Source organism: Acomys russatus, chromosome 29, assembly GCF_903995435.1.
Source record: "Acomys russatus chromosome 29, mAcoRus1.1, whole genome shotgun sequence".
Taxonomy (NCBI): domain Eukaryota; kingdom Metazoa; phylum Chordata; class Mammalia; order Rodentia; family Muridae; genus Acomys; species Acomys russatus.
Window position 1 is genome coordinate 1,724,652 of NC_067165.1, and position 24,751 is coordinate 1,749,402.

At 44.3% G+C, this 24,751-nt stretch overlaps 1 protein-coding gene across 1 annotated transcript in view; it reads right to left on the minus strand.

Moving 5' to 3' along the window:
- Slc35d1 (solute carrier family 35 member D1) overlaps positions 1–23,154 on the minus strand; it is a 45,136-nt gene extending 21,982 nt beyond the window's left edge. Inside the window, exons 1-8 of the mRNA XM_051171431.1 lie at positions 22,927–23,154; positions 22,313–22,346; positions 22,123–22,209; positions 21,501–21,568; positions 19,328–19,399; positions 18,138–18,206; positions 14,670–14,772; positions 10,897–10,989 (exon numbers count right to left, since the gene is read on the minus strand). Of these exons, the coding sequence (XP_051027388.1) occupies positions 10,897–10,989; positions 14,670–14,772; positions 18,138–18,206; positions 19,328–19,399; positions 21,501–21,568; positions 22,123–22,209; positions 22,313–22,346; positions 22,927–23,129 (729 nt within the window). The 5' untranslated portion in view covers positions 23,130–23,154. The remainder of the gene's footprint in view (positions 1–10,896; positions 10,990–14,669; positions 14,773–18,137; positions 18,207–19,327; positions 19,400–21,500; positions 21,569–22,122; positions 22,210–22,312; positions 22,347–22,926) is intronic.
- Positions 23,155–24,751: the final 1,597 nt, after the last annotated feature.

Below are 24,751 nucleotides of genomic sequence, written 5' to 3' on the forward strand. Positions count from 1 at the left end.
TACTGATTAGAACTTCCATGATATGGAGAGGTTGGGATGGTACAGGTCCAGAGGCTCATTACCTTATCTCGGCCTAGCTTTAAGCCTTGAAAAGCCATTCTTTGTCCACCTCTGTGTATGAACTAACATCACATGACTTCTAAATAACAACATTTTGGAATCTACTAATGTAGCCAACCACCAGCTTCGACCAACCCAAAAGCTGACAGTATCATCAGAGAGAATGGGAAGCCTATAAAAAAGCTTCCATCTTCTCGTAACCGCCTCCCCGATGGACTGACCAAGATATATATTTTTATTGTATATGAGTACTTTATCAGCAGAAGAGGGCATCAGATCACATTATAGATGGTTGTGAGGCCATTATGTGGTTGCTAGGAATTGAACTCAGGACCACTGGAAGAGCAGGTGATGCTCTTAACCACTGAGCCATTTCTCCAGCCCCACCCCCGCCCTCCCACCAAGATATTTTAACCTTTTTTTGATTTATGATTTCCACTGTCCTATAAAATAATAAAGCTTTGCTAGGTGTGGTGGTGCATGCCTTTAATCCCAGAACTAGGGAGGCAGAGGCTGGTGGATCACTGTGAGTTCGAGGCCAGCCTAGTCTACAAAGTGAGTCCAGGACAGCCAAGGCTACGCAGAGAAACCCTGTCTCAAAAAACCAAAAAATAAAATAACAACAACAACAATAATAATAATGCTTCATGACACTACCTTCACACTGGAACATTTGATTTGAAGTAACAAATATGTTTTGCTGGGCCATGGTCACTGAAATTTAGCTCTAGAATAAAATACCTTTTATGTACTTTAATGCTAGAGCTTATTTTTCCACCAAACAATATTCAAACCTGGTAAACTACATCCTTTGAGAAATGTTAACTTCAAGAGCGACTTGATACACTATGACCATATACAGGGGGAGGAGATCCCCCTCAGTCACAGACATAGGGGAAGGGAGGAGGGGGAAAGCAGGAGGGGGGAGGAATGGGAGGATATAAAGGATGGGATAGCAATTGAGATGTAATATGAATAAATTAATTTTAAAAAGAGCCACAAAATCATATAGATACCTGCTGTTAATAGCTCCTCCCTCTCTGCCTGCGCCCTCCCCCCCGCCCGTGTTCTCTTTATAAACTCAATAATTGGAATACATGATACTGATAAATTGTCATGTGCTATGTGTGTAAGCTTGTTAAAAAGTAGACACTAGAAGCCAAGAAGGCTCTCCTATTCCAGACTTGAGCATATTTACTTCAAGTGTCCTCCAGGGACTCTTGTCCGGAGACAGGCTGGCCCCTGGCTCCGTAACCCGGAGAGGGAAGAACAGTGAACCAGCCAAGGGTAAAAACACCGTGTCCAGCCGGGCGTGGTGGCGCACGCCTTTAATCCCAGCACTCGGGAGGCAGAGGCAGGCGAATCGCTGTGAGTTCGAGGCCAGCCTGGTCTACAAAGTGAGTCCAGGATGGCCAAGGCTACACAGAGAGACCCTGTCTCGAAAAACCAAAAAAAAAAAAAAAACACCGTGTCCTTCTTGCAAACAGCTAAAAGGTGAAACATTTCCCACAGAGGTCAGTATAGTTTATCCCATGATGTCAAAAAGTCTGCAATGGGAATGGGAGGTTCATCTATGGAGACGCTGCTCTGATTGGAAGCTCATCTACGGAGACGCTGCTCTGATTGGATGGGAATGGAGATGCTGCTCTGATTGCAAGCTCATCTGTTATACAGATTCCCTAGCATGCAGATGGATGGGGAGAGGAGCCACATTAGGTAATAGAGATGGCGCATTTCCAAGATGGCTGGCTTCTTCCTCTCTAAGATGGCTAGCCTGGCAGCACAGAACGAAGGCCAGTCAGGTCCCCTGATGATGAACTTCTGACCCATTCAAGTCTGGGTCGGGCCAAGTTTCCACCAAGGTTGTGGGCCTCTCAGCCACCCTTTGTTCAAACTAATCAACACTAAAATGGGAAAAGAAGACCCCCTCAAAAATCCTTAAAAACTCCAGCCTCATGAAAGACTGGATTTCCCGAGCCAAAGTCTTCTTGCTGCTTTGTCGAGGGTCTTTCTCTCTGTGTGTGCCTTGCTGTTGTGTCCTCAGCCCTCACAAAGCCTTTCTTCTCCGACTGGTGCTGTCTGCTGAGTCTGAGATTGCTCCCGCTGCTACTTGCTGCTTTTGAGGTTTTTCTGCCTTTAATTCTTTAACTGGCAGAGAAAACTAATCCCATCAAGAAGCCTAAACAGTAACACATCCCCAGAAAAAAAGCTCAACCGGGAACTCCAGTTGACTGCCTCAACTTCCCCAGTCAGATTAGGCTCATGTTTGTAAACCCTCAATTTGATGATGCTACTTGTTCGCTCTCTCAGTTGGGCTACTCCAATGGTTCCCGCTGAACACTGACAGCACCTGATTCAGTGTTTTGCTTTCTACTGCTTCTTCTAGCTGCTATTCACTATTTATTCTTTTACTTTATAAACTCACTCATTCAAAACTCAAAGCACTACTATAATAGATACTGTCCAGATGGTATACTCAACGAACACTAACTTTGCTCCTTCCTCATTCTGAAATTCTTTTTTCTTTTTTCTTTTCTTTTCTTTTTTGTTTGCAGTCTTTACCTAAATGGAGGTCCTTAAGGATGGAACTTTCAGACACGTGTTGGGCAGAACCTCCCTTCTGTACTAATGTATGTTGTTGGGAAATGACATATCCTTCTTTCCCCGTTTCTGCCTCTATACAGAAACGCTTACTAGATCAACAAGTCAAAAGCAGCTCAGGCTGAGGGGCGCCTCAACGGCACAGCACTTGCCTAGCAATCATGGGATCACGAGTTCAATCCCCATTTGCCACCACCCATCAAAAAACAAAAAGCAGGAATTCTGCTTCTCACTCTGCAATTGTCTTTCTGTGAGGCCATGGAAATGTCACTGGATTTCTGTGGGCCTCCAGCTGCACCACAGAGGGAGGAAAAGTTCAATCCAGCTGCCTTTTGTGAGGACCAACTGAGAGAATGAAACGAAACACTTTAAGTGTGTACAGAATGTATAGACAGGTGTTATTTTCTGTGCTTCTTCCACTATTATCTCTCAGTGGTTGCTTTATTTGCAAACTTTTATTCTTCCTAAAATAGGAAATACAGAAGACATAGCAACTATGAACTTTGTCAATCAGGGGTAAAGATGTTTTAAACAAAACACAACTTCTACCTCTTGAAAAAACTGATAAAGAGCATTATGAAGATGGGGCCTGCCTGGTCACGCTGTGTGTGGCACAGAGCTGACTGGGAGCTATGCCACAGGCCTGCAGTCTTCAATCTGCTTAGTGGTGGCTGTGATTACAGATTATACATGACGGTTCCTTAAGCGGCCTTCTGTTTTGAAGGAAGTTCCCAGGTGTTGTTAGCCCATTGCACGACCATGGGCCATGCAGACTACCAGCATCAAGAATATCATATAGTCAAAGGGCAAACAAACCAACCACTTCTGGAAATCAAAACACTTGGTTTGAATAGATTTTTGGTTAAAAAAAAAAAAAAAATCTGCAAAATCTCTGATCTTTTGTTGCTTGGGTTAACTAACCTGGGAAAAAAGGAGGGAGCATCTGTGAAGGCTGTACTCATGATCATGAGCTCATTGCAGTACAACAACCTGCACTAGGTCAAGCCAACATGAGCAGCTGCTATTCCAGCAGGAGGTACTAATTAAAAAGGAAGGAGACGACATGACAGTGGGACAGGGACATGCTAGGGGATGTTCATAGGGAGGGAGCAGGAAAGGAGGGGATAGATATGATCAGTATGCACTGTATACATTTTGAAACCGCCATAGAATAAATAAAATATATAAGTAAGCACTATATATTAAGGAGCACGAGTGAGAACGATGCCACTTTGGAAAGTACTGAGAAAAAAGCCTGAGTCCTTACTCAGCGGTAAGTGCCAGGGATCTTGCAGGAGGATAACAGCACGACTGATGATCTCCACACTTCTCTCCCAACCCGAGGAGAGCTGCGCCGCAGGCAGTGCTCCCACCACCTACTCACTCCCTTTCACACCACACTCTAGCCATCTACCGCACCCTCTCTCCCTCTGCACCCCACTCCGGCCTTAGATAGGAAATCAGAGCCCAGACAGTTTCACTACTTTCTTTCTGCCCTCAGGGCTCTAACAGCTATGTATGGGAACAATACACACCCTATCTTACCTACTGAGTCACTGATCCTATTTTTAAAAAGCATGGCCTCAAAGACAAGAATAGCTAAAGAGTATTCAAACTCAGAAAAATCCATCCATATGTATGTAAAGAATTCCTGATCCAACATACTTGTTTCACAAGGAGAATGCCAAAGCCTAGAAATAAAAGATGTGTCTCTATGTGGAGAAAATACTACAAGATCTAAATAAGTAAATAAGTAAGTAAATAAATAAATAAATAACCAAGCTGTGTGGTCCACAGGGTGATCCTGAAAAAAAAAATCAGTAACTCTTAACAGCCTAAGTAAAGAGCATAAAAGGGTTCATTACTTAGAAATGGACGTAATGATTAGTAATTACCTAGACCTGGACAGCAACTTTTCCTTGAGCTCTTCTGAGTCATGTCACTATGGTAGTGGCCTTGTGAGGTCTACAGTAGGGGACTATTCTTCCATAGGTACCTGAGAAACCCAGCAAAGAGTGCTGCCAAGAAGCCAAGGCCAGCCCTTGCTGCAGCTTTCCGTTTTGGAGGCAGCAGCTCAGAGCATAAACATATCTATCCTGACACTCTGGAAAGTCACTAGTCAAATGATACCCATTCTATTCTCACCTATGTTATTAGATGTTTTTTTGTTTTGTTTTGTTTTTATTAACAGGAAGATGATTTCTGTACAATGCACAGACTTCTAGTGTTTTGAGACAGGGTTTCATATAGTCCAGGGTAGCATCAAATTCACTATGTAGCAAGGACGACCTCGAACTCCTGGTCCTCGTTTCCACAATGGGGGCTTTGGTTGACTCGTTTTGAGACAGTGTCATAACTGCTGGCCAGCCTGGCCCCAAACTCAGGCCCATCCTCCAGCCTCAGCCTCCCAAATTCTGAGATTACAGGCGCAAACCAAGCCTGACTATGTTTTTTTAAAGAGTGTTTTAAGATGCATCTTTTCTAAAACTAAGTGCTAAGTATGTTGGTCCTTTCCTCTCTAGCAAGCCTAAGATTCTGTAGATAAGAAAGGAGGAGGGAGAAAGGGAGAGAAGGAGAGGCAGAGCCACACAAAAGGGCGCCCAAGCTCTCAGGACGCTCTGCTCAGCACTGGTACTAGTGCTCCCTGGTGTCAGTCTCAGTTAGATTTTGTCTTGTAATTTATACAGAACTTTGGGGTGTGTGAGCCTCCAATTCTTACTGATATTCTATGCTCACAGCACATCTGCCCTTCTGGAGAACTGACCTTTCAGAGCCTCTTGCTAGATTTCCTAATGAAAATTTTCTCTGCTTGATCTGAGTTTGCATCAGTTTGCGTCCTGGGTCAAAACCTTTTAAGTTCGAATAATAAGATTAATATGTTATTTGGTTTGTCCCACCTGCCCTAGTTATTTTTAAATTGAGACTCCATCACAGAATACTTTATCTTTTTCTTACTGCTTAATTTATAAAGAATAGTTTTTAAGTACTTTTGCATGGTTGCACAGTAAACTAAATATACATATATACACACATACATATCCTGTTCCCATGCAAATGCATAAAAACTTTTTGGTTATTTTATTGCCTTCTACTTTTCCAGAGTTTCTTTATTTAAATAGCCGAAGAATATGTGAATGTCCCTGCACTGTGTGGCTCTGGAGTCTAGTGCTGAGAGCAGCTTATCAGCCCTGACTATTAAAGACACTGGCTTACAGCAGCTGAGCGAACAGAGCCTACTGTGCACACTAGCATGCCTTTGCTCCAGAAAGCATTTTTTACCTAGTGGATATTATATTTGCCTGATTTATTATACGTGTGTCAAAGCAGAGTTGAGAGCAAAGAGCGGCCGTGACCATCAGTGGAACCAGAGGCTGCCAATCTTCACTCTTCTCATAACAAACTCTCACAACCTCTTCCTATCAGCAGAGGAACCTCCAAATGGCTATGTCTAGATCTAAGCCTAATTTAGATGGGAGGAGGGAGTAGGACAGTGGGGAGAAGGAGAGCACTAGTCTTCGAATGGAGACCAGATCCTCTCTGGCCCTAGTGTCCTTGTTCATGGAAAGCAGAGCTTTCCCGGGTCTCCGGCTTCCCAGCTGTCCATGTGCTAGCCATGGATCTACTACTGCAGCCATCCTGGGCTCATGGTGAGTCCTACCTGGAATACATCTTCAAGCCCCCTACACACACACACACACACACACACACACGCACGCACACACGCACGCACACGCACACACATGCAAAGACATGCAACCATACATGCACACACAACCACACACACAACCATACATACACACAGATGCACACACACGCGTTACTAAGGGCCCATCTCACCTTTTCTTGGTTTTACTCATTTGGACAGTGCTAAGCACTTTCTCCTCAAGGCTCAGAACCTGCTTTTGCTTCTAACTGGATTACTCTGCAAAAGCACACAAATTGTTTCCCAGTCCATTCACTTCAGAGTCTGCTCAGATGAGCCTTAGAAAGTTACTTTCGCCAGCTGTATTTTTCAAAATAGCAATTCCCCATCATTCCCTCTTTGATCCGATTGTCTTCACAGCTCTTACTGCATGACCCGTGTACAATCTGACTTACCTACCGAGTCAAAGCTCCATTTCAACAGGAGCCTGGTCTTTCTTTCCACAGAAGCACTGAGTCATCATAAAATGACAACGCTATGCCTGTGAACAAAGGAGGGCATAGCCCTGATGCCCTCAGATGTTTCTCACAAGGTCCCATAGTAAAGCCCTGCATGGAGATCCCAAGTGGAGCAGAAACCACCCTGGGTGCAGCAGATGGCTATGGGAGCCAGACACAGCCAGACACAGAAGCGGGGGCTGCGCAGGCATCAGAGAGGTTCTACTCTACATCCCAGCACTGTGGGACCTTGAGGACACCCAACTTCTGTAAACAGCATAACAAACCTTCTCAGGATATATAACTAAGCTCAAGAAACACTATTTATGTTGAAACATCTTGTCGAGTAAAGTGCATCACGCCTGCAGATAAAGTATGACTTCCAGCCAGGAGAGGCTCAAACTGTTTATTTGAAACAGGCTTAAAAATAAAATGCCTTGCCGGGTGTGGTGGCGCACACCTTTAATCCCAGCACTCGGGAGGCAGAGGCAGGCGGATCGCTGTGAGTTCAAGGCCAGCCTGGTCTACAAAGTGAGTCCAGGATGGCCAAGGCTACACAGAGAAACCCTGTCTCGAAAAACCAAAAAAAAAAAAAAAAAAAAAAAAAGAGAGAGAGAGAAAATATTTAAGTGTACTGACACTCCTCAAAATCAGTGTGGTAAAATATGTTCTTGACCTGTATCTGACAGTGTCATTAGAAAAGTAAAACAGAGAAAACAAATGCATTTCCTAACTGAAAACAGAAGAGTAAGAGGGAAACAAATATAACCCTACTGTAGATGGCAAAGTGCTTTTTCATGCCATGAATACACATGCTTAGCCATACTGGAACATTCAAACTATTCTCTCTGTCTCTGTCTCTGTTCCCTGCCCCCATCTCTTCAGGGTTTCTCTGTGTATCCTTGCCTGTCCTGGAATTGGCTCTACAGAACAAGCTGGCCTCAAACTCAAAGATGTGCCTGACTCTGCCTCCTGAGAGCTGGGATTAAAGTGCTGTTGAACTTTGAAATATGCACAAATTATGCTACAACTTCTATATAAACTGCCGTCATTTTGGAATGAAGACATACCTGCTTTGGTTGATAGTTTCAAGTAGCTACGAGATACTAGTCCAAACCTGATGGAACGCCTCTCTTTGCTAGGTCCTTCCAGTGCATACGCATGATGATCCTTACAGCATTCTTAAAGCATGTCTCATGAGCATACTGGCCTTGGGACTTGGAGCCATCTGTCCTGTCCTGTCCTGAGGGGCAGGTTGTCTTCTTTCACACCTTTGTTCTACACCTTTGTTCAAGAGTAAAAGTTGCTTCTGCCAGAGTCTGCTAGAGGGAAGCAGACCTCTGCAGACCATGGCTTCTCCCAACAGTGTGACCTTATGCAAGTTTTTTAATGTTTCTGAATTTCCTTCCACATTCACAAAATATGGAAATTCAAGCTTCCTACAGCTATTAAGAAAACTAGATTATATTTCAGTTAAGTGACCAGCACATACATAAGAAGGATTCAGGAAATATTAGTTTCTCATTTTGCTTTCTCCAAAGCCAGAGAACAATTAGATACTTAACACTGTTAGTCAAAGCGATAGCAATTTCTACTTTGGGGTCCTGTTTAGGTTTGCTGGCAGCCAGGCTACATTTTACTAGAACATCTATTCATATGTTCAAAAAGACCTGGAGAGCTCTTTGAATGAATGGTATTGAAGACTATATCAAAACAAAAAGCTTCATAAGTTGTCAAGATCCTTACTCAGCTCCAAGAATGTATCACTAGTCTAATTTCAAAACCTTCTATTCAAGCTGGTCGTGGTGATGCATACACTTGGGAGGCAGAGGCAGAGGCAGAGGCAGGTGGATCACTGTGAGTTCAAGGCCAGCCTGGTCTACAAAGAAAGTCCAGGACAGGCAAGGCTACACAGAGAAACCCTGTCTCGAAAAGCCAAAAAATAAAAAAAAATAATAAAAAAAGTCAAAACCTTCTGTTCAAGTTCCCATTGATACATAGTCTACTGTCCTAAGAAAGTGTAACCAACATATTTATTCTGAAGCCTGGGTTCAAAGACAAAATCTTGGAAGAGGTATCATTGGCAGGATTTTGCATTTCCATTTAGTTTGTAAAATTTTCTGATTCTAACAATATAATACCAGTTTTTATATAAATATTGGCCTATTCTGCAGAAAAATTCTCTAGGGTTGATTTTGCTTTTTTATTCTATATTTACTTAATGAAAATTTTGCACAAAATTAGTAAATGACTATATGAGCTGCTATTTATCTAGTCAAGGCACCATTCGATACTAAGTACCTCCTCCCAGTGATGGGAACAAAGGTGGGATTTAAGCAAGGATGACACCTATCAAAAAACAGAACTCTAGAGTCTCAAAGGGTTTCACTACTTCAGAATCTTTTTTTTTTTTTTTTTTTTTTTAATGTGTATTGGTGTGGGGTGTCAGATCACCTAGAACTAGAGTTATAGACAGTTGTGAGCTGCCATGTGGGTGCTGGGAATTGAACCCCGGTCCTTTGGAAGAGCAGATAGGATTCTTAACCACTGAGCCATCTCTCCAGCTCCTTCAGAATCTTTTATTTTTCAGGGATAGTTAGCTTCCATTCCCATTTTACAGCTTAAGAAAAATGCAAAAACCTCCCACTCCAAGACTCAGGGAGTACTGTGAGAGATGGGTGGATAAAACTTAAGAGCCAGAGGGTGGGAAGGAGGGCCATGAAGCACTTCTGAGCTTACGGCCAACGTGATTGTCAACCACAGCAGCCATGCCTATCTGCGTGCTCAAAATCGGACCCTTCAACCGTCCATTGTGGATGAGGAAGGAGTTTTAGAGCCCCCTCCCCCTCCCCCACCATCCGTCTCCCAGAGTGCCCAGCAGCAGCTAACAGCTACAGGAAGGGGCTCATTTCCTTTAGAAGTGTAGCCACAGGCTAATTACCCATGGCCCAATAAATAACCCTACTCCTGCAAGTACACCTACAGAATCTCAATGGAATATGAACACACAGACATCAAAGTAGGAAGGGACCTTGTTGGAAAGAAGGGGTTAGGCAGGAGTGAGGAGGGGGATGGGAGAGGATAATGGGAGGATGCCTATGATGGAAACACACACACACAATCAATCAATCAATTAAAAAATTTTTTTTTTTTTTTTTGGTTTTTCGAGACAGGGTCTCTCTCTCTACCCTTGGCCATCCTGGACTCACTTTGTAGACCAGGCTGGCCTCGAACTCACAGGGATCCGCCTGCCTCTGCCTCCCGAGTACTGGGATTAAAGGCGTGTGCCGCCACAACCGGCTCAATTAAAATGTTTTTAATGTAAACTTTTCTTTCTTTGTACTAGCAGAGAGAGCAGCTATTCTAAACCACTTTTGTTGGAGGTTGGTCTAATGTATTTTGATGCTAATCACTGCTTGCTGTCTCTGTGACCCACCTGTACCTTGCCTAAGAGCCACCACACCTGGGCAGAGCAAATGGGAGAGGCGTGGCTAAGGTTCCAGGGCTTGGGGAGACAGAGATGATCTTGAGAAGAGGAGAGATCTGAGGAGAGGAGAGGAGAGGAAGGCTGTGCCATCATGGGTTAGGTGGAGAAGCACATGGCTGGCGTGGATGGAGGATTTGGTCCAGATGAAGCACATTAACAAGTATTTGGGATTATGGGTGGGAGGTAGCTTGATAGAACTGTTAGAAGCAAATGGCATGAGACTGGGGCAGGGATTCCATTCTTGCCCCACTATGGGAAGTAGTTTAGGGGATTAATATCTGCCCTGCCCCAGGTTAAGTAAGGCTATTTTAAAATACAACTGGTGTCTGTGTCTTGATTGATTGCTAGCAGGTTAGAAAATACTGCCGTAATAATAATTATAGGCCTAATTAAAAACATTACTAACTGGTAAAATAACTGCAACCCACTTTAATATTTAAAATGCTTATGCCAAGAAGGCAGGGTAACGTTGACATCAGCAGGCTGAAGACCTAAAGAGCAAATTCTCGAATTGTGGTCACTTAATAAGCACACCTCTGCCTAACAACTCAGAAGTCTATGTTTTGATCATAAACAGTGAGCAAATAACCTGCAATTACAAATCGTACCTTTTGTGCCTCTCCTGTGAAATACGCAATGGCCAGGGTGGGCAGAATCATCAACAGTGCATTGTAATAGAGCAGACCATACTTTCCCAGCTCCTAGGGAGAAAACAGATAGGTCTATTTAAATGTAAAGAGAGTACTATTTCAGTTACATATGTCCATTGTGTTGGATGCCTTTAAGGTTAAAAAGTGTCTTAATTTGAATAATCGCCTTCAACTCTGAAACACAGGCCCAGGTCTCTATGTCATAAGACACAAGCTGACTAGTGGCCCATGATTTTAAGCAGCCCTGATGCTGGGCATGGTGGTGCACACCTGTAAGCCCAGCACTCAGGGAGGCAGAGACAAGCAGATCTCTGTGAGTTCTAGGCCAGCCTGGTCTACAAAGTGAGTCCAGGATATCCAAGGCTACACAGAGAAACCTTGTTTCGGGGCAAAAAAAAAAAAGGGGGGGGGTGGCCCCAAAGTTACAGTCCTGACTTACTAAAACCATCTCAGTGTGGTCATACTGGCCCTAGGTTAAACCAATCATGGCTGAGTTAAGACTGTAAGTACCAATGGAAAGGTGTGCCTCTTCGTCCAGTACCAGGAAAGATCAACAGTGAGACCATATGACCCTTAGCAACAGGTGACCATGACTCAGAGCATGATCTAGCCTGGAGCAGAGACTGTGCAAGATGCACAGACACAGATACCATCCACATAGCTGACAAGTGACAAAACCAAGAACGTCCACACTCTTGTCTTCTCCCTTAACATTCTAATGACTTTAAATGTCATTCTCCCTTATGATTCTACAGGTTGATTTAAAACCACCACTCACTACATAGCACAGGCTGGACTTGAATTCGCAATCATCTTGGCTCAGCCTCCTGAGTGCTGGAATTACAGGCACCACCTGGATTCGTTTATTCGTTCATCTCATTGATTGTTTAATTGATTGACTGAGGCAGATTCTCATATATCTCAGGCTAGTTTCAAACTCACTAAATAGCTAAGGATCATGTTGCTTTCTGATCCTTTTGCCTCCAGCTCTGGGACCCAGCTGGCTCATGTGGTACTAGAGACTGAGCCAAGGCTTTCATGCATGTTTGGCAAGCACTACACCAACCAAGCTACACTGGGGCACGATAGCACATGCCTTTGATTCCAGTACTCAGGGAGGCTGAGGCAGACAGATCTCTGTGAGTTCAAAGCCAGACTGCTCTACATAGCAAGTTCCAGACCAGCCAGGGCTGCATAGTGAGACCATGTCTCAAAATTAATTTTTTAAAAGGTTTTTTAAGACAGGGTTTCTCTGTGGAACAGCCCTGGCTGTCCTAGACTCGATTTGTAGACTAGACTGGCCTTGAACTCACAAAGATCTACCTGATTCTATCTCACGGAATGCTAGGAGAGTATGTGTACAACCATGCCCAGCTTCAAAATTAATTAATTAATTAAAAAAAAACCATCTCTAAAGAAATCAACTTAGCTATACCCCAGACCCATAAATAAGTTTTAGAGTATTAATACCAGTAAGTCACAAACTGTTTCCAACTATGGAACTGAAGAGCTCTCTTCTAAGGCTAAAATATTGAAACCTTTATTTTCTTTCTATATTTTGGGATATATTCTAGACAGTGCTGTCCAAAATAGTAGTCATTCGCCATATGTAGCTAATTCAATTATAATTACACAAAGCCACAAACTGAGCTTCTCAGATACACCAGTCACATTTCAAATTCCCAGAAGCCATGTCTATAGTGACAGCAGAGGCAATGTCCATCCCACAGAAGCCTCTGTGCGGCAGTCTGCTTCAGAGAGCTGAGGCTGTGGGCTTGGTGCAGAGCTGGCCTTAGTATCTACTTTGTGAAACAGCAAATGAGATAAAGGTAAAGTCACTGTAATGCCAAACTGCTAGTCTCTTTCCTCTTTTTAAAAAGGATTTAAAAGCCGGGCGTGGTGGCCCATGCCTTTAATGCCAGCACCCAGGAGGCAGAGGCAGGTGGATCGCTGTGAGTTCGAGGCCAGCCTGGTCTACAAAGTGAGTCCAGGATGGCCAAGGCTATGCAGAGAAACCCTGTCTCGAAAAAAAAATAAAAATAAAAATAAAATAAAAAAACAAAATAAATAAAAAGGATTTAAAAAACAAATGTCACTAGTATCTTCAATTATAATGCAATCATCAGCCAGACACAGCGGCACACGCCTGTAATCCTAGCACCCAGAGAGACAGAGGCAGGTAGATTTCTGTGAGTTCGAGGGCAGCCTGGTCTATAAAGCAAGTCCAGGACAGCCAAGTCTATACAGAGAAACTCTGTCTCTGAAAACAAAACAAAAAAAAAACAAAACAAAAAATGCAATCATGGGGCTGGAGAGATGGCTCAGCGGTTTAAGAGACTGTCTGCTCTTCCAAAGGTCATGAGTTAAATCCCAGCAACCACATGGTGGCTCACAACCATCTACACCCTCGAATGCCCTCTTCTGTCATGCAGGTGTACAGGCAGATAGAGCACTCATGTACATGAAATAAATAAAATATTTAAAAAAAAAAAAAAAAAAAAAAAAAAAAAAATGCAATCATCACACAGACATCAAAGAGGGTAAGTGAAGGAGGAATAGCAGGCATTGTAAAGAAAGTGTTAGCAACAACTTTGTAGTATCTTCGGTGGAGGAAAAAACATCTCTAAGAATAAGGAAAACCTGCACAGATAGCCACACAGCCACACAGTCTATACTATTCTTTTCTGGGGGACAAGGCAAAGTCCTGGCCAACAGGAAAGATCCTCAAAATGACAACTTCCAGGATCCACTAGGATCACCACCTTTGAATGGGACATTTATTCTTACTTGTCATCTGGGCTCAAAATGTACTTGAAGTGCTTTCAGAAATACTCTACAAAACATGAAGCAGACAAGGAACCAAGTGGGTGAGATGGCCTTACTAAGATGAAATATGAGCAGGAATACACGTCGGCTACCAGAGTCAGTTATGAGAGAAACACATACCAAGTGCTCAAGAAAAACTGAGATGAATATTGGTGTGAGTCCTCGCAAGGCCCACTAGGAAACTTAGGACAGCCCCTCATTAAGAGCTCTATGACAGAGAAAGCTGAAACCCAGATAGCTGTTTTCTTACAGAACTTAACCCTAAAATGCAGCAAACAAAACAGGGCTCAAATACTCCATTTCTGAGGGTCTCAATTGATGTAACTCACAATAGCGAGCAAGCAGACAGTATGGTGGAAAGCACTTGTGCGCACACTTCCGATGGAAAGCACAAAGCTGAGTACAGAGCTAAGGTCCGGGGCCAGGAATGCAGCGCTCTCTGAGGGCAAGCCCCGTCCATACCCCCTAGCATTCTCAGGGACCCTGGTTCTCATCCTCCTCCAGCACTCACTTCCCTTCACAACTGCACAAACAGGTCCCTCACCAAGTCTTCTAGAATAAAATGGCAATCATGAAGACATTTTTCTCTGAACATTTCTTAAGAGAAATTTCATCATCTTTTTTTTTTTTTTTTTTTTTTTTGGAGATAGCATTTTACTCTAAAGCCCAGGCAGGCTTTGAACATGAGGCTATCCTCCTGCCTCGGTTACCTGAAAGCTGAGATTACAGGCATGAGCCACAGTGCCTTGCAAACATAAATTTATTACGTCAGCATGAACATGGATACACATTTCCTTCAGAGAGCTCCTATGTCCTTCCCCACCCCGCCCCCAGGTAGGTTTCTTTATCCCACACGTCTCTGCCATCCGTTAGCTTCCGATGAGAAGCTGTAGAGTGCTACTTACTTTCGAGTCTAACTTCTGTTTCACGTATGCACCATTGGCCGCTGTCAGAACATCGTTGATCAAAATAAAGACATATCCTTCCAGATCAAATGCCAAGTCAGAGCTGCAGAACATAAGCAGCACGGTAAGATCACCTTAAGAATATGCAGTGGATTTTAAACAGGTCTGGGCTAAAGTACTTGCAGGAACATGTTCTTGCCTAGCTAGACTCTTATGCATTTTATCAGCTACCAGCAACTCCTAAGACCTGGCCACGTTTGGTACTTTGATGAGAAACATCTGTGCTTATACATGTTGCCACAAAGAGTCAGGCATGCAGCCCGACATCATGGCACACATCTGTCACAGCAGCTCTTAGGAGGCTGAAGCAGAGGGTTAGTGAGCTAAGGCAGTGGGGCTATAGGTCAAGCTCTGGGAGAGCCTGGACTACACCGCTGAGACCCTCCCTCAAAACAATCCTCACACACATGCACAAAATAACTACTTTGGTTCACTGTACACTGCTCTGAAGTAGACGTCAGATAACAAGCAGCCAGGTTTACGGCTGACATCTGTGCTAGCAGAAGCCCTTGGTCTCCAAAGGAAGGAAGCCAAAGGATGAAGCTATGGACAAGTTGGGTTTTTTTCTTTCTTCTTCTTCTTCAAAGATTCACATAAAAGATAGGACTAACTTGTCACAGGGTGGAATTTCTGAATCATGGATGACAGTTCTGATATCAAACCACAATAGTATAAGCAAGAACTAAGAACTTAAGAAGTTAAATAGGGGCTAGAGAGATGGCTCAGCGGTTAAGAACACTGTCTGCTCTTCCAGAGGTCATGAGTTCAATTCCCAGCAACCACATGGTGGCTCACAACCATCTATAATGTGATCTGATGTCCTCCTCTGCCTGCAGATGTACATGCAGGCAGAGCACTGTATACATAGTGATAAATAAATCTTAAAAAAAAAAAAAAGAAGTTAAATAATTGCTCAGCCGGGCGTGGTGGCGCACGCCTTTAATCCCAGCACTCAGGAGGCAGAGGCAGGCGGATCGCTGTGAGTTCGAGGCCAGCCTGGTCTACAAAGTGAGTCCAGGATGGCCAAGGGTAGAGAGAGAGACCCTGTCTCGAAAAACCAAAAAATAAAAAATAAAAATAAAAATAATTGCTCAATGAAGTGACAAGGTATAACCAGTGGGATCAAGAAAACAAAGTTCCAACAGCTTAGCAGCCTGATTACCAAAGAAATCACCAAATAAAAAACATGAATGAAAACTTGACAGAGTATACCTGTAGTGTACACTGACACCCTCTGCAAAGACAATACATTCTCGTGTCTGAAGTAGTAAAGGAAGCCTTCCAGGCCACTGCAAGTTCAGGCGATGCCAGAGGGAGATGCAAGGAGGCCCTGCTGTTTAGTACAATTTTGGTTCTCACTGGCATCGAGGAAATACTTTAAAACACACAGGCTTGGCCTGGAGAGATGGCTCAGTGGTTAAGAGCGCTGCCTGCTCTTCCAGAGGTCCTGAGTTCAATTCCCAGTAACCACATGGTGGCTCACAACCATCTATAATGTGATCTGATGCCCTCTTCTGGCATGCAGGTGTACATACATGCAGACAGAACACTGTATACTTAATAAATTAAAAAAAAAAAAAAAAAAAAACACAGATTTTAGGATGACATGTCTAAGAAGAAAGATAGGTGGCTAATACTGAATTATTCTCAAAGGAGGCAAGGCAGCATAAAGGGAAAAGCAGTCAGCTATGTAGCCAAATTCCAGTACCCAATGATGTTGCCTACCCTCGCCCTCAGAATGGAATTTTGGGGTCCAGCAGGATGGCTCATTGGAACAGGCACTTGTCACCCAGCCTGATAATCTGAGTCCTGTTCCAAGGACCCACATGGTGAAAGGAGAGAACAGACTGCCACAAGTTGTCTTCTGACCTCCATACATGCAGCCTGTGGCCCACAGGCACACACACACACAATAAATGTAACAATATTTTTTTTTTAAATAACAAAAATTTACTTGGCTATTTAATGTAAAATAGAATTTGACGTGCACATCCCCACTACATACCCTTACACCACAGGCATAATTAATGGACCAAATAAGTATAGTGGTTCCCAAAGGAAAATAAGTCTTCAGCCTTAGCAAATATATCTGAAAGGCTTCTAGAAAGCCCTTCAACTTCTAGTCTTTGGGCATATATTTTCCCATGCCTGCCTGCCTGCCTTCCCCTCTTCCTGTCTACATGTGTATACAATATGTAACAATCAAATTGGGGTAATTGTATTTTTCTCCCCTTAAAGTTGTATCATTGCTCTGTGTCTTCCTCCACATGGGAAAAGCTTCAGCAATCTAATAGAGTAAACACGTCATGACATTTATGTGTCCTAAGAAAGCACAAGTGGCCGGGCAGTGGTGGCGTTCGCCTTTAATCCCAGCACTCGGGAGGCAGAGGCAGGTGGATCGCTGTGAGTTCCAGGCCAGCCTGGTCTACAAAGCGAGTCCAGGACAGCCAAGGCTAAACAGAGAAACATTGTCTCAAAAAAAAAAAAAAAAAAGAAAGCCCAAGTGAAGCTATGCTTCTATCCTTTTTTTTCCACAAGGGAAAAAGATTCATTGCCATTCTCCTCATTCCACACGTGGGCTGCCACTACTTTCTTCAATGGCATGCAAAGTGAAAGAATTAACAATGTTATAAAATCACAGGCCTGAATGGGGAAATAGAAAGATCCAGAGGGTCCTAGAAACCTACAAGAAGTCCATTAAAGCTGGAGGAGCTGGACCCAGGTGGGTCAGCTCAAACTACGGTACCAACCAAGGACAACGCACGCAGAACTCCTGTCCAGATCTAGCCAATGGACAGCACATTCTCCACAATTGTGTAGAGAGCAGGGACTGACTCGGACATGAACTCTGGGGTACCCTATTAGGCCACTTCCCCTTGATGGGGAGGCCTGGTGACACTCAGAGGAAGAGTAGGCAGGCTACCAGGAAGAGACCTGTTAGGCTGTTATCTTATAGTGGGGGACAAGGTCCCCTTCTGTCAAAGGGGATAACAAATAAGATGTAATCTGAATAAATTACTTAAATAGAAAAAAAAAATCACAGACCTGGTTTCTAACCCTGCTGCTTACTAGTTCTAACCCTTGAGACTTAAAGAAGATTGGGTTTCGTCAACTATAAAACAGGAAAATCAAAGCCCTCAGAACTGAAAAGGATATATATATGTCAATGCCGAATATACCATGCAGCATGTGGTATGTGGTCAGCAAGCAGAAGACAATATCAGATCCTAAATTACATAAATTGACTTTAGGAATCCCCCAATCTACATTTCACTAGCTTTGATCTAATATGGCCCAAAAGATTTAATGTTTGAAGTCTTTTCAGTAGTTTTCAAATGCTCAAGATTTATTATTAATAACTACTGATAATTAAAACACGGACTCGGACTCTATAGGCCCACATCTTACCTGGCAGCTACAAAGGCTCCAATAATCATCGCAAATACAGTCATCTTAATACCCCAGGAGAAAGTCTTCCTGCAAAATAATTTAAAACATACACATACGTGACTTTATCCATGTAGACTCATTTTCTATCAATGACTAAAGAAAAGAATGTTTTCTCTAAAAAAGACAACGTGTCACATTTCAAATATTTTCAAGGGGCTGGAGAGATAGCTCAGTGGTTAAGAGCACTGGCTGCTCCTCCAGAGGTCCTGAGTTCAATTTCCAGCAACCACATGGTGATTCACAACTATCTACATTGAGATCTGGTGCCCTCCTCTGGTATGCAGACATATATGAAGGCAGAACACTGTATATATAATAAATAAATAAATATCAAATATTTCCAAGGATCTAGATATTTAAAAGATGGAGTAAAAAACACCATTCATTATAGAAATAATTATATCCATTTTTCTCTTATTCTTATCATTTGTTTATTATTACTGAGTTGGAATTTTTTTTTTTTTTCCGAGACAGGGTTTCTCTGTGTAGCCTTGGCCATCCTGGACTCACTTTGCAGACCAGGCTGGCCTCGAACTCACAGCGATCCACCTGCCTTTGCCTCCCGAGTGCTGGGATTAAAGGCGTGCGCCACCACGCCTGGCCTGAGTTGGAATTTTTATGTCAAAATTAATTAAGCAGAAAAAGGTCATACATGTTTGCAGTAAAAGTAGGCAAGAAATGAACACTATTTAAAGCCTACACCTGGAACTGTGGCCTGGCTTTGCCCAGCGGTAGCAATAGGCACAAGAACTCTAGATGGCACATCTAATGTTCAGGATATGTCCTAACTGTGGTCTGGAGCCTTCCCAATTACACTGTTCTGACAGCAGTGCTGTCAGAACCAGCCTGCTTAAGCTTTTCATAGCTTAAAAGTAGAAGAGAGACAGATAAATTAATAGCTCACATATGTTGGGTATCTTTTCAAGGTGTTTACAGAGTATACGGAGCTGGAGAGACAGCTCATGGGTTGGATTCCCAGCACCCACATCAGCCTACTCACAAGTGCCTGTAATTTCAGCTATGGGGAAATCCCACACTTTCTTCTGGCCTCAGACAACACACACAGGGCATACACGCACACAAACACATGCACGTAAACAATGTTTTCAGTTGTAAAAACAAGGACTGTCTATGACAGTACCACTCACTTGAGTAGAGCTCCTTCAGCAAACATTGTAAACAGAATAGAGAACCTTCTCAGAACTGTAAACATGGGCAAGCTGCAAGAGAAAACCAGGTAGGCAAAATGAAGCTCAGAAGTATGTCACTGTAAGGAAAGACTCTCGGATGGGCAGTTTTAAACAATGCCAATCTCTTTCTGACTGCAAGCAAGTTCCACACTGATTAACCTTACTTCCCTGGAGAAACATCTTTTTATTTAAAAGCCTTTAAAACATTAACTACAACCCGGTAAACCCCTATCTACTACCACAGGCTAATGACATATGCTTTTAGGTTTCACTGTGATAATTATGGAAATTTCCTGACAATAGCGCCACCTCCGTCTCTAATATGGAAAGCTTCTCTCTTTCTTCTTCATTGAACTGACTTCCCTTCTTAGCCTCTAGGCCACTAAAACGATGCCCGTGAGAATCTTGCCCATGACGTGCTGTGTTATGGATGTTCCTCTAAACTCCTGGCGCGGTATGCTTCCGCTGCTCAAACAACCGCCTTCTTACAATGTAAGAATTTCTGAATATATCTCACTCTAAAATGCTTTCTACTTGTCTGGACAACCAGAGGCAGAGTGTAAACGCATGGATGGATGACAATGGACAGCAAATTTTATATGCGCAGCGTTGTGCAGCAGGCCTGCGTCGCCTTCCAAGTGCATAATAAGATGGCAAAGGGTTCCCTCCCTGTGACAAATCTGACTTCCTAGGAACTCTCCTGAGAGATACTGTGGCCATTCTGTCGGGGTTCTTGCTTTAAGAAAAAAAAAAAGTCAAAGGCTGGAGAGATGGCTCAGAGGTTAAGAGCACTGACTGCTCTTCCAGAGGTCCTGAGCTCAATTCCCAGCAACCACTTGGTGGCTCACAACTATCTAAAATGAGATGCGATTCCCTAATTCTGGCCTTCAGGCATATACGCAGGCATCACACAGTAAACATAATAAATACATATTTTTTTAAAAAGAAAAAAATCAAAAAGTAGGAAAAAAAAAAAAAGGAGAAAACAAAAACTTCTTTGCCTTGGATCCTCACAGATCTCCATACTATGATTTTTAAACATTTTATTTCTAATTTTACATGCACATGTGTAGGTATGTACATGCTAGTGAAGGTGTCTGAAGAGGCCAGAAAAGAGTGTTCGATCTCCAGGGAACTGCCTGATCTGAATGCTAAGAAATGAACCTAGGTCCTCTGGAAGAGCAGACAGTGCTCTTAACTGCTGAGCCATCTCTCCAGTCCTGTCCTTAATTCTGCTTATAATCATTTAATATGCCAGGGCTTCAGTCAGCTCATGGAACTTTCAGCTGAACTATTTTCCCTGTGCATGTACCGCACATGCAACACCTCAAAGTCAGAAGTCAAGAAGTAGGAGGTCAGAGGGTCATGTGCAGCATCGCCATGGAGAGAGCCATTACTTCTTTCTGAAGGGAACAGCTCTCCAGTTACCCCGTCATGGTTGACACGGTAATCATGTTTATGTCAAGATCCCATCTGACTTTAACCACGTCATGTTAAAAGGAAGCCTGTGGGAATGGAAGCATCTGATTTGCTGTATGGAACACACTTAAAATAGAATTTTTTATGAACTATAGTATAGAAGCAAAATCCTAAACCAGACAAAAGGGCAGCATTCTGGAGGCAGAGGCAAGAGCGGTGTCACAAATTCAAGGCCAATCTGGGTGACACGGTGTATTCCAAGTCATCTGTGGCTACAAACTAAGGTCCTAGTCGGGGGGAAGCATATTAATATTTAACATATATATATATATACATAGACATAGACATACATATATCTATATATATATTAAAATCCTATAAACCTGGCACAAATCTTTCTCCATGGCAGGCCCGCAAAAATAATAAAAGTCTGCTGCACCACTGACAATATTTGAATACTTCTAACATAAAAGTAAGAAGGGAAACAAAACAAAATCCATCCCTTAACTTCAAATAAACAACTTTTAAATCAAAACTGTGAGCTCACTCTTCATCATTTGATAGTGGAAGCTTCCTGGTGTTTTTATGTCACTTCTCCCCACCACCACCCCCAGCCCACTCCCCTCAGAAAAAAAAAATGACACATTAATATGACATTTCTGTCTAAGAGCATATTATTTTAACCCCACTAGAAAAAAATAGATATTCATACTTCAGTTTCTTTGTGCTGAACAGTCCAGTGATTTGGTTCCCAAAATATAGTAGAGGTAGTGGAAACGTCTGGAAAAGCGGAAAGGGTAACACATCTCAATAATGAGGACATTGACAATAAAGTCCTTTCAAACAGAAACGGTTCTGTTTATATAGTCAAATTCTTTCCACTTGAAACATAAGTCTAAGAAACAGTGTTGCTCCCTATGAAACACCCAAACAACACTAACTATCCCTCCATACACAGCACTTGTGGCAGGGAGAGGGGGTGGCAGAAGAAAAGGCACTGAAACACAGAATGTGAAAACACTCCCATGCCCCCCCCAAAAAAAACCCACAGAGTAATGAAAGAGGAATTTCGCAACTAAAGTGTGTAGATCTGTTACCAGAAACTCCTTAATCAAAACAGAAGGATTTTATCGCTTCATTTTCATTAGATGTTAGCACTTCTCTTGAATGCTCTCTTCACCTGTCTTCTATAGCTTTACTATATGCACTTACAGACTAGGGTTAAGGCTAGACTGGAGTTTTAAATATGCAAGGCGCTGATTTTTTTTTCCCCCCTTAAGCCATAGAATGGCTCCTTTATATAAAATAAAGCATCCCTTCTTTCTCGCTTTTACCTTTCGAGGTACATTTCTGTCAAAGTCAGGAAACTTGACTACTCTGAGTGTCTTTCCCACCCAGAGAACTGCTACGGTGGCCACCATCTGCAAACAGAGAGCACACACAGATGCACTGTTCTGCATAGAAAGACACACACACAGAAGTTCTGACAACATTGACCACGGAATGCCCAAGATTCCAACTAACCTGGCCAAGTCCAACACATAGCGAGGACGGAAATCTACAAAAAGAAAAAACGGTAAAGGCGAGGGGGGTTAAAAAACGGCCAAAAACCCCTCACAGCACAATGAATTCAACTTCCACACTGACAATCTTAAAATGCATTCTGATTCAAGCCACAGCAATGCCTGCTCTTCATTCACCCCCCAGCCCCCCAAAACATCTTAAGATTTTGTAGCCTAGGGCGGCCACTTGTCTCATCTTGTCCAGGTTTACAATTTCCCTCCGCTTCCTACAACGGATTTTTCCAGAAAGTTAAGGCGGTGATGTCGTCAACGGTTTTTTAAATCTTTTAAATGAATCTAGGGGACACGGACAGACAGACAGAAACACACAAACTTCTGCCCCGCAGTCCCAGTGACAGCGGGATGGCGCGTTGGGTGTGCGGCCGCGCTGGTCCCCCGGATGTCAGCCGCACGGGTCCCCGTCCCTGGGCACGGGCCTTGCTGTGCCCCCCGCCCCCCGCAGCCCGCCGCCGGGGCGAAAGGGGAGCGCGGCCCAGGGACATCCCCGGGTAGGCTCGAACCCCCGTCCCTAGCCCATCCGCTGCGCCTCAGCCCCCGCCCGCCAGCCCCGGCCACCTGTAGTTGGTGAGCACGCTCTTGTTGACCACTACGATGAGGAAGGAGCTCACGCCGTAGAACGCGGCGGCCAGCAGCTTCAGGAACACCGTCAGCGTTTCGGCCGGCGCCATCCCCAGCTCCTCCTCATCTCTGTGTGTGGAGGATTTCGCGGGGGCTTCTCCTTTAACCGGAGCATGCTGACGTCTATGGACTTCCGCCATGGCGGCGGCGGCGGCGGTGGCGGTGGCGGCGGCGCGGGCTTGGGAGCGAGCGGGGCGGCTGGGCGGCTGGGGTCGGGGCCTGGCGCTGCGGGGCGCGGAGGAGCGCGGGTCTCCGAGGAGCGCGGGCTGCGGGGCGCGGCGGGGCGCGGGCCTCGGAGGAGCGCGGGCTGCTGCGGGTGCCGACCCTGGGCGCCGGGGCTCCGCGGCGCGCGGGCCTAGCGTGGCGGCGGAGGCTCCGGGGGGACTCGGCGGCTCGCGGCAGCGCTTCGCGGGTTGTGCTGCTGGCCACAGCTCCCCGCACCGCGGCCGCCGCCCGTCCCCGCCCAGGGGTTGGGACACTGGGGTTCACACCCTCGGGGACTTTGCCCTGGCATGGTGCCTAGTGGGGTCAAGGAAGGGCCGCGCCTGGCTCGGCAGGGCTGGGGCTGGAGAGGAGCTGGGGGGCACCCGGGAAGGGCTCCGGGAGCAGCCGGGACACCACCCGGGGTCCACTGAGCCGGGGCTGGTGAGCACAATGCTGCGCCTGCGCACGAGTGCGCTCTAGTTCCTCTCTCCCACCCCCACCCTCCAACCCCCTGCGGGGAGCCCTGGAGTGCTGCGGGATCCCCCGCTGCTGACCCAGAGGTCTCTCTCTGCCCTCTGCCCTGCGGCTGGCAGAGAAGGGATGCCCTGTTGCATCCTAAGTTATCTTGAATACTCTTTTTGGCCTCTTCTTGCAGAGGGTCAAAGTATCAAGTGTGGTTCAACAGTAAACAAATATTTCATTCTGCAAAGGCTTGATTCTTCTCACAGTTTGAACGCAGAACCCTTTGCAGGTAAAGGAGGAGACTCTTTTTTGTTGTTGTTTGCTTGTTGGTTGTTATTGATATATCCAGAAAAGGCAAGGGTGGGTGTAAGGGGAAGTATAGCAGGAAGCTGCTAGTGGACTGGTTTAAAAACAAACAAAAAAAAAAAAAAAAAAAAAAAAACAAGGTATTTGGAACCTAAAAGGCTTGGTCCACTTCTAGGATACGTTGAAACATCCCCTGTGTCCTTGCACCTTCATCTCACACTTCTGTTCTGTAAGGCCACCACTGTTTCCTTCGCATGGTGCCACCACACAACCAAAGAAGACCTGTTTAAGGAAAGAAATGACATTCTTTTTTTAAGGAAGTTTTGACTTATGTCCCCAAATTTTCCATCTGCTAACTTTTTTTTAACTGTGGTAAAATAATAATAATAATAATAATAATAATAATAATAATAATAATAATGTTATTGTTTTAATCCTTGGATCTGCAACCACCCAGATTCCTCCCCAGAACACTTAACCATCCCAGATGGAAACTCTTTTGGGAACTAAGCAATCATTTCCTATTCTACCCTCTACACCAAAACCAAGTGGCCTCTGTTGCGTGCTCAGTCTCTGCGAACTTGACAATTCTGTGCACCTCATTTATGAATATTGGCCCTTCCGTGACTGGTTTATGCCAGTTACATAACATGTTCCAGGTGTATCCGCGCCGCTGTACCGCCTGTCAGAACTGGAAGTGCTGGCAACCAGCATGGCGTGCTTAACTGTTGGCAACCTCTTCTGCCTACACCTCCAGATGCCCTGAGTTGTTCACACCTCTCTTTCTTAA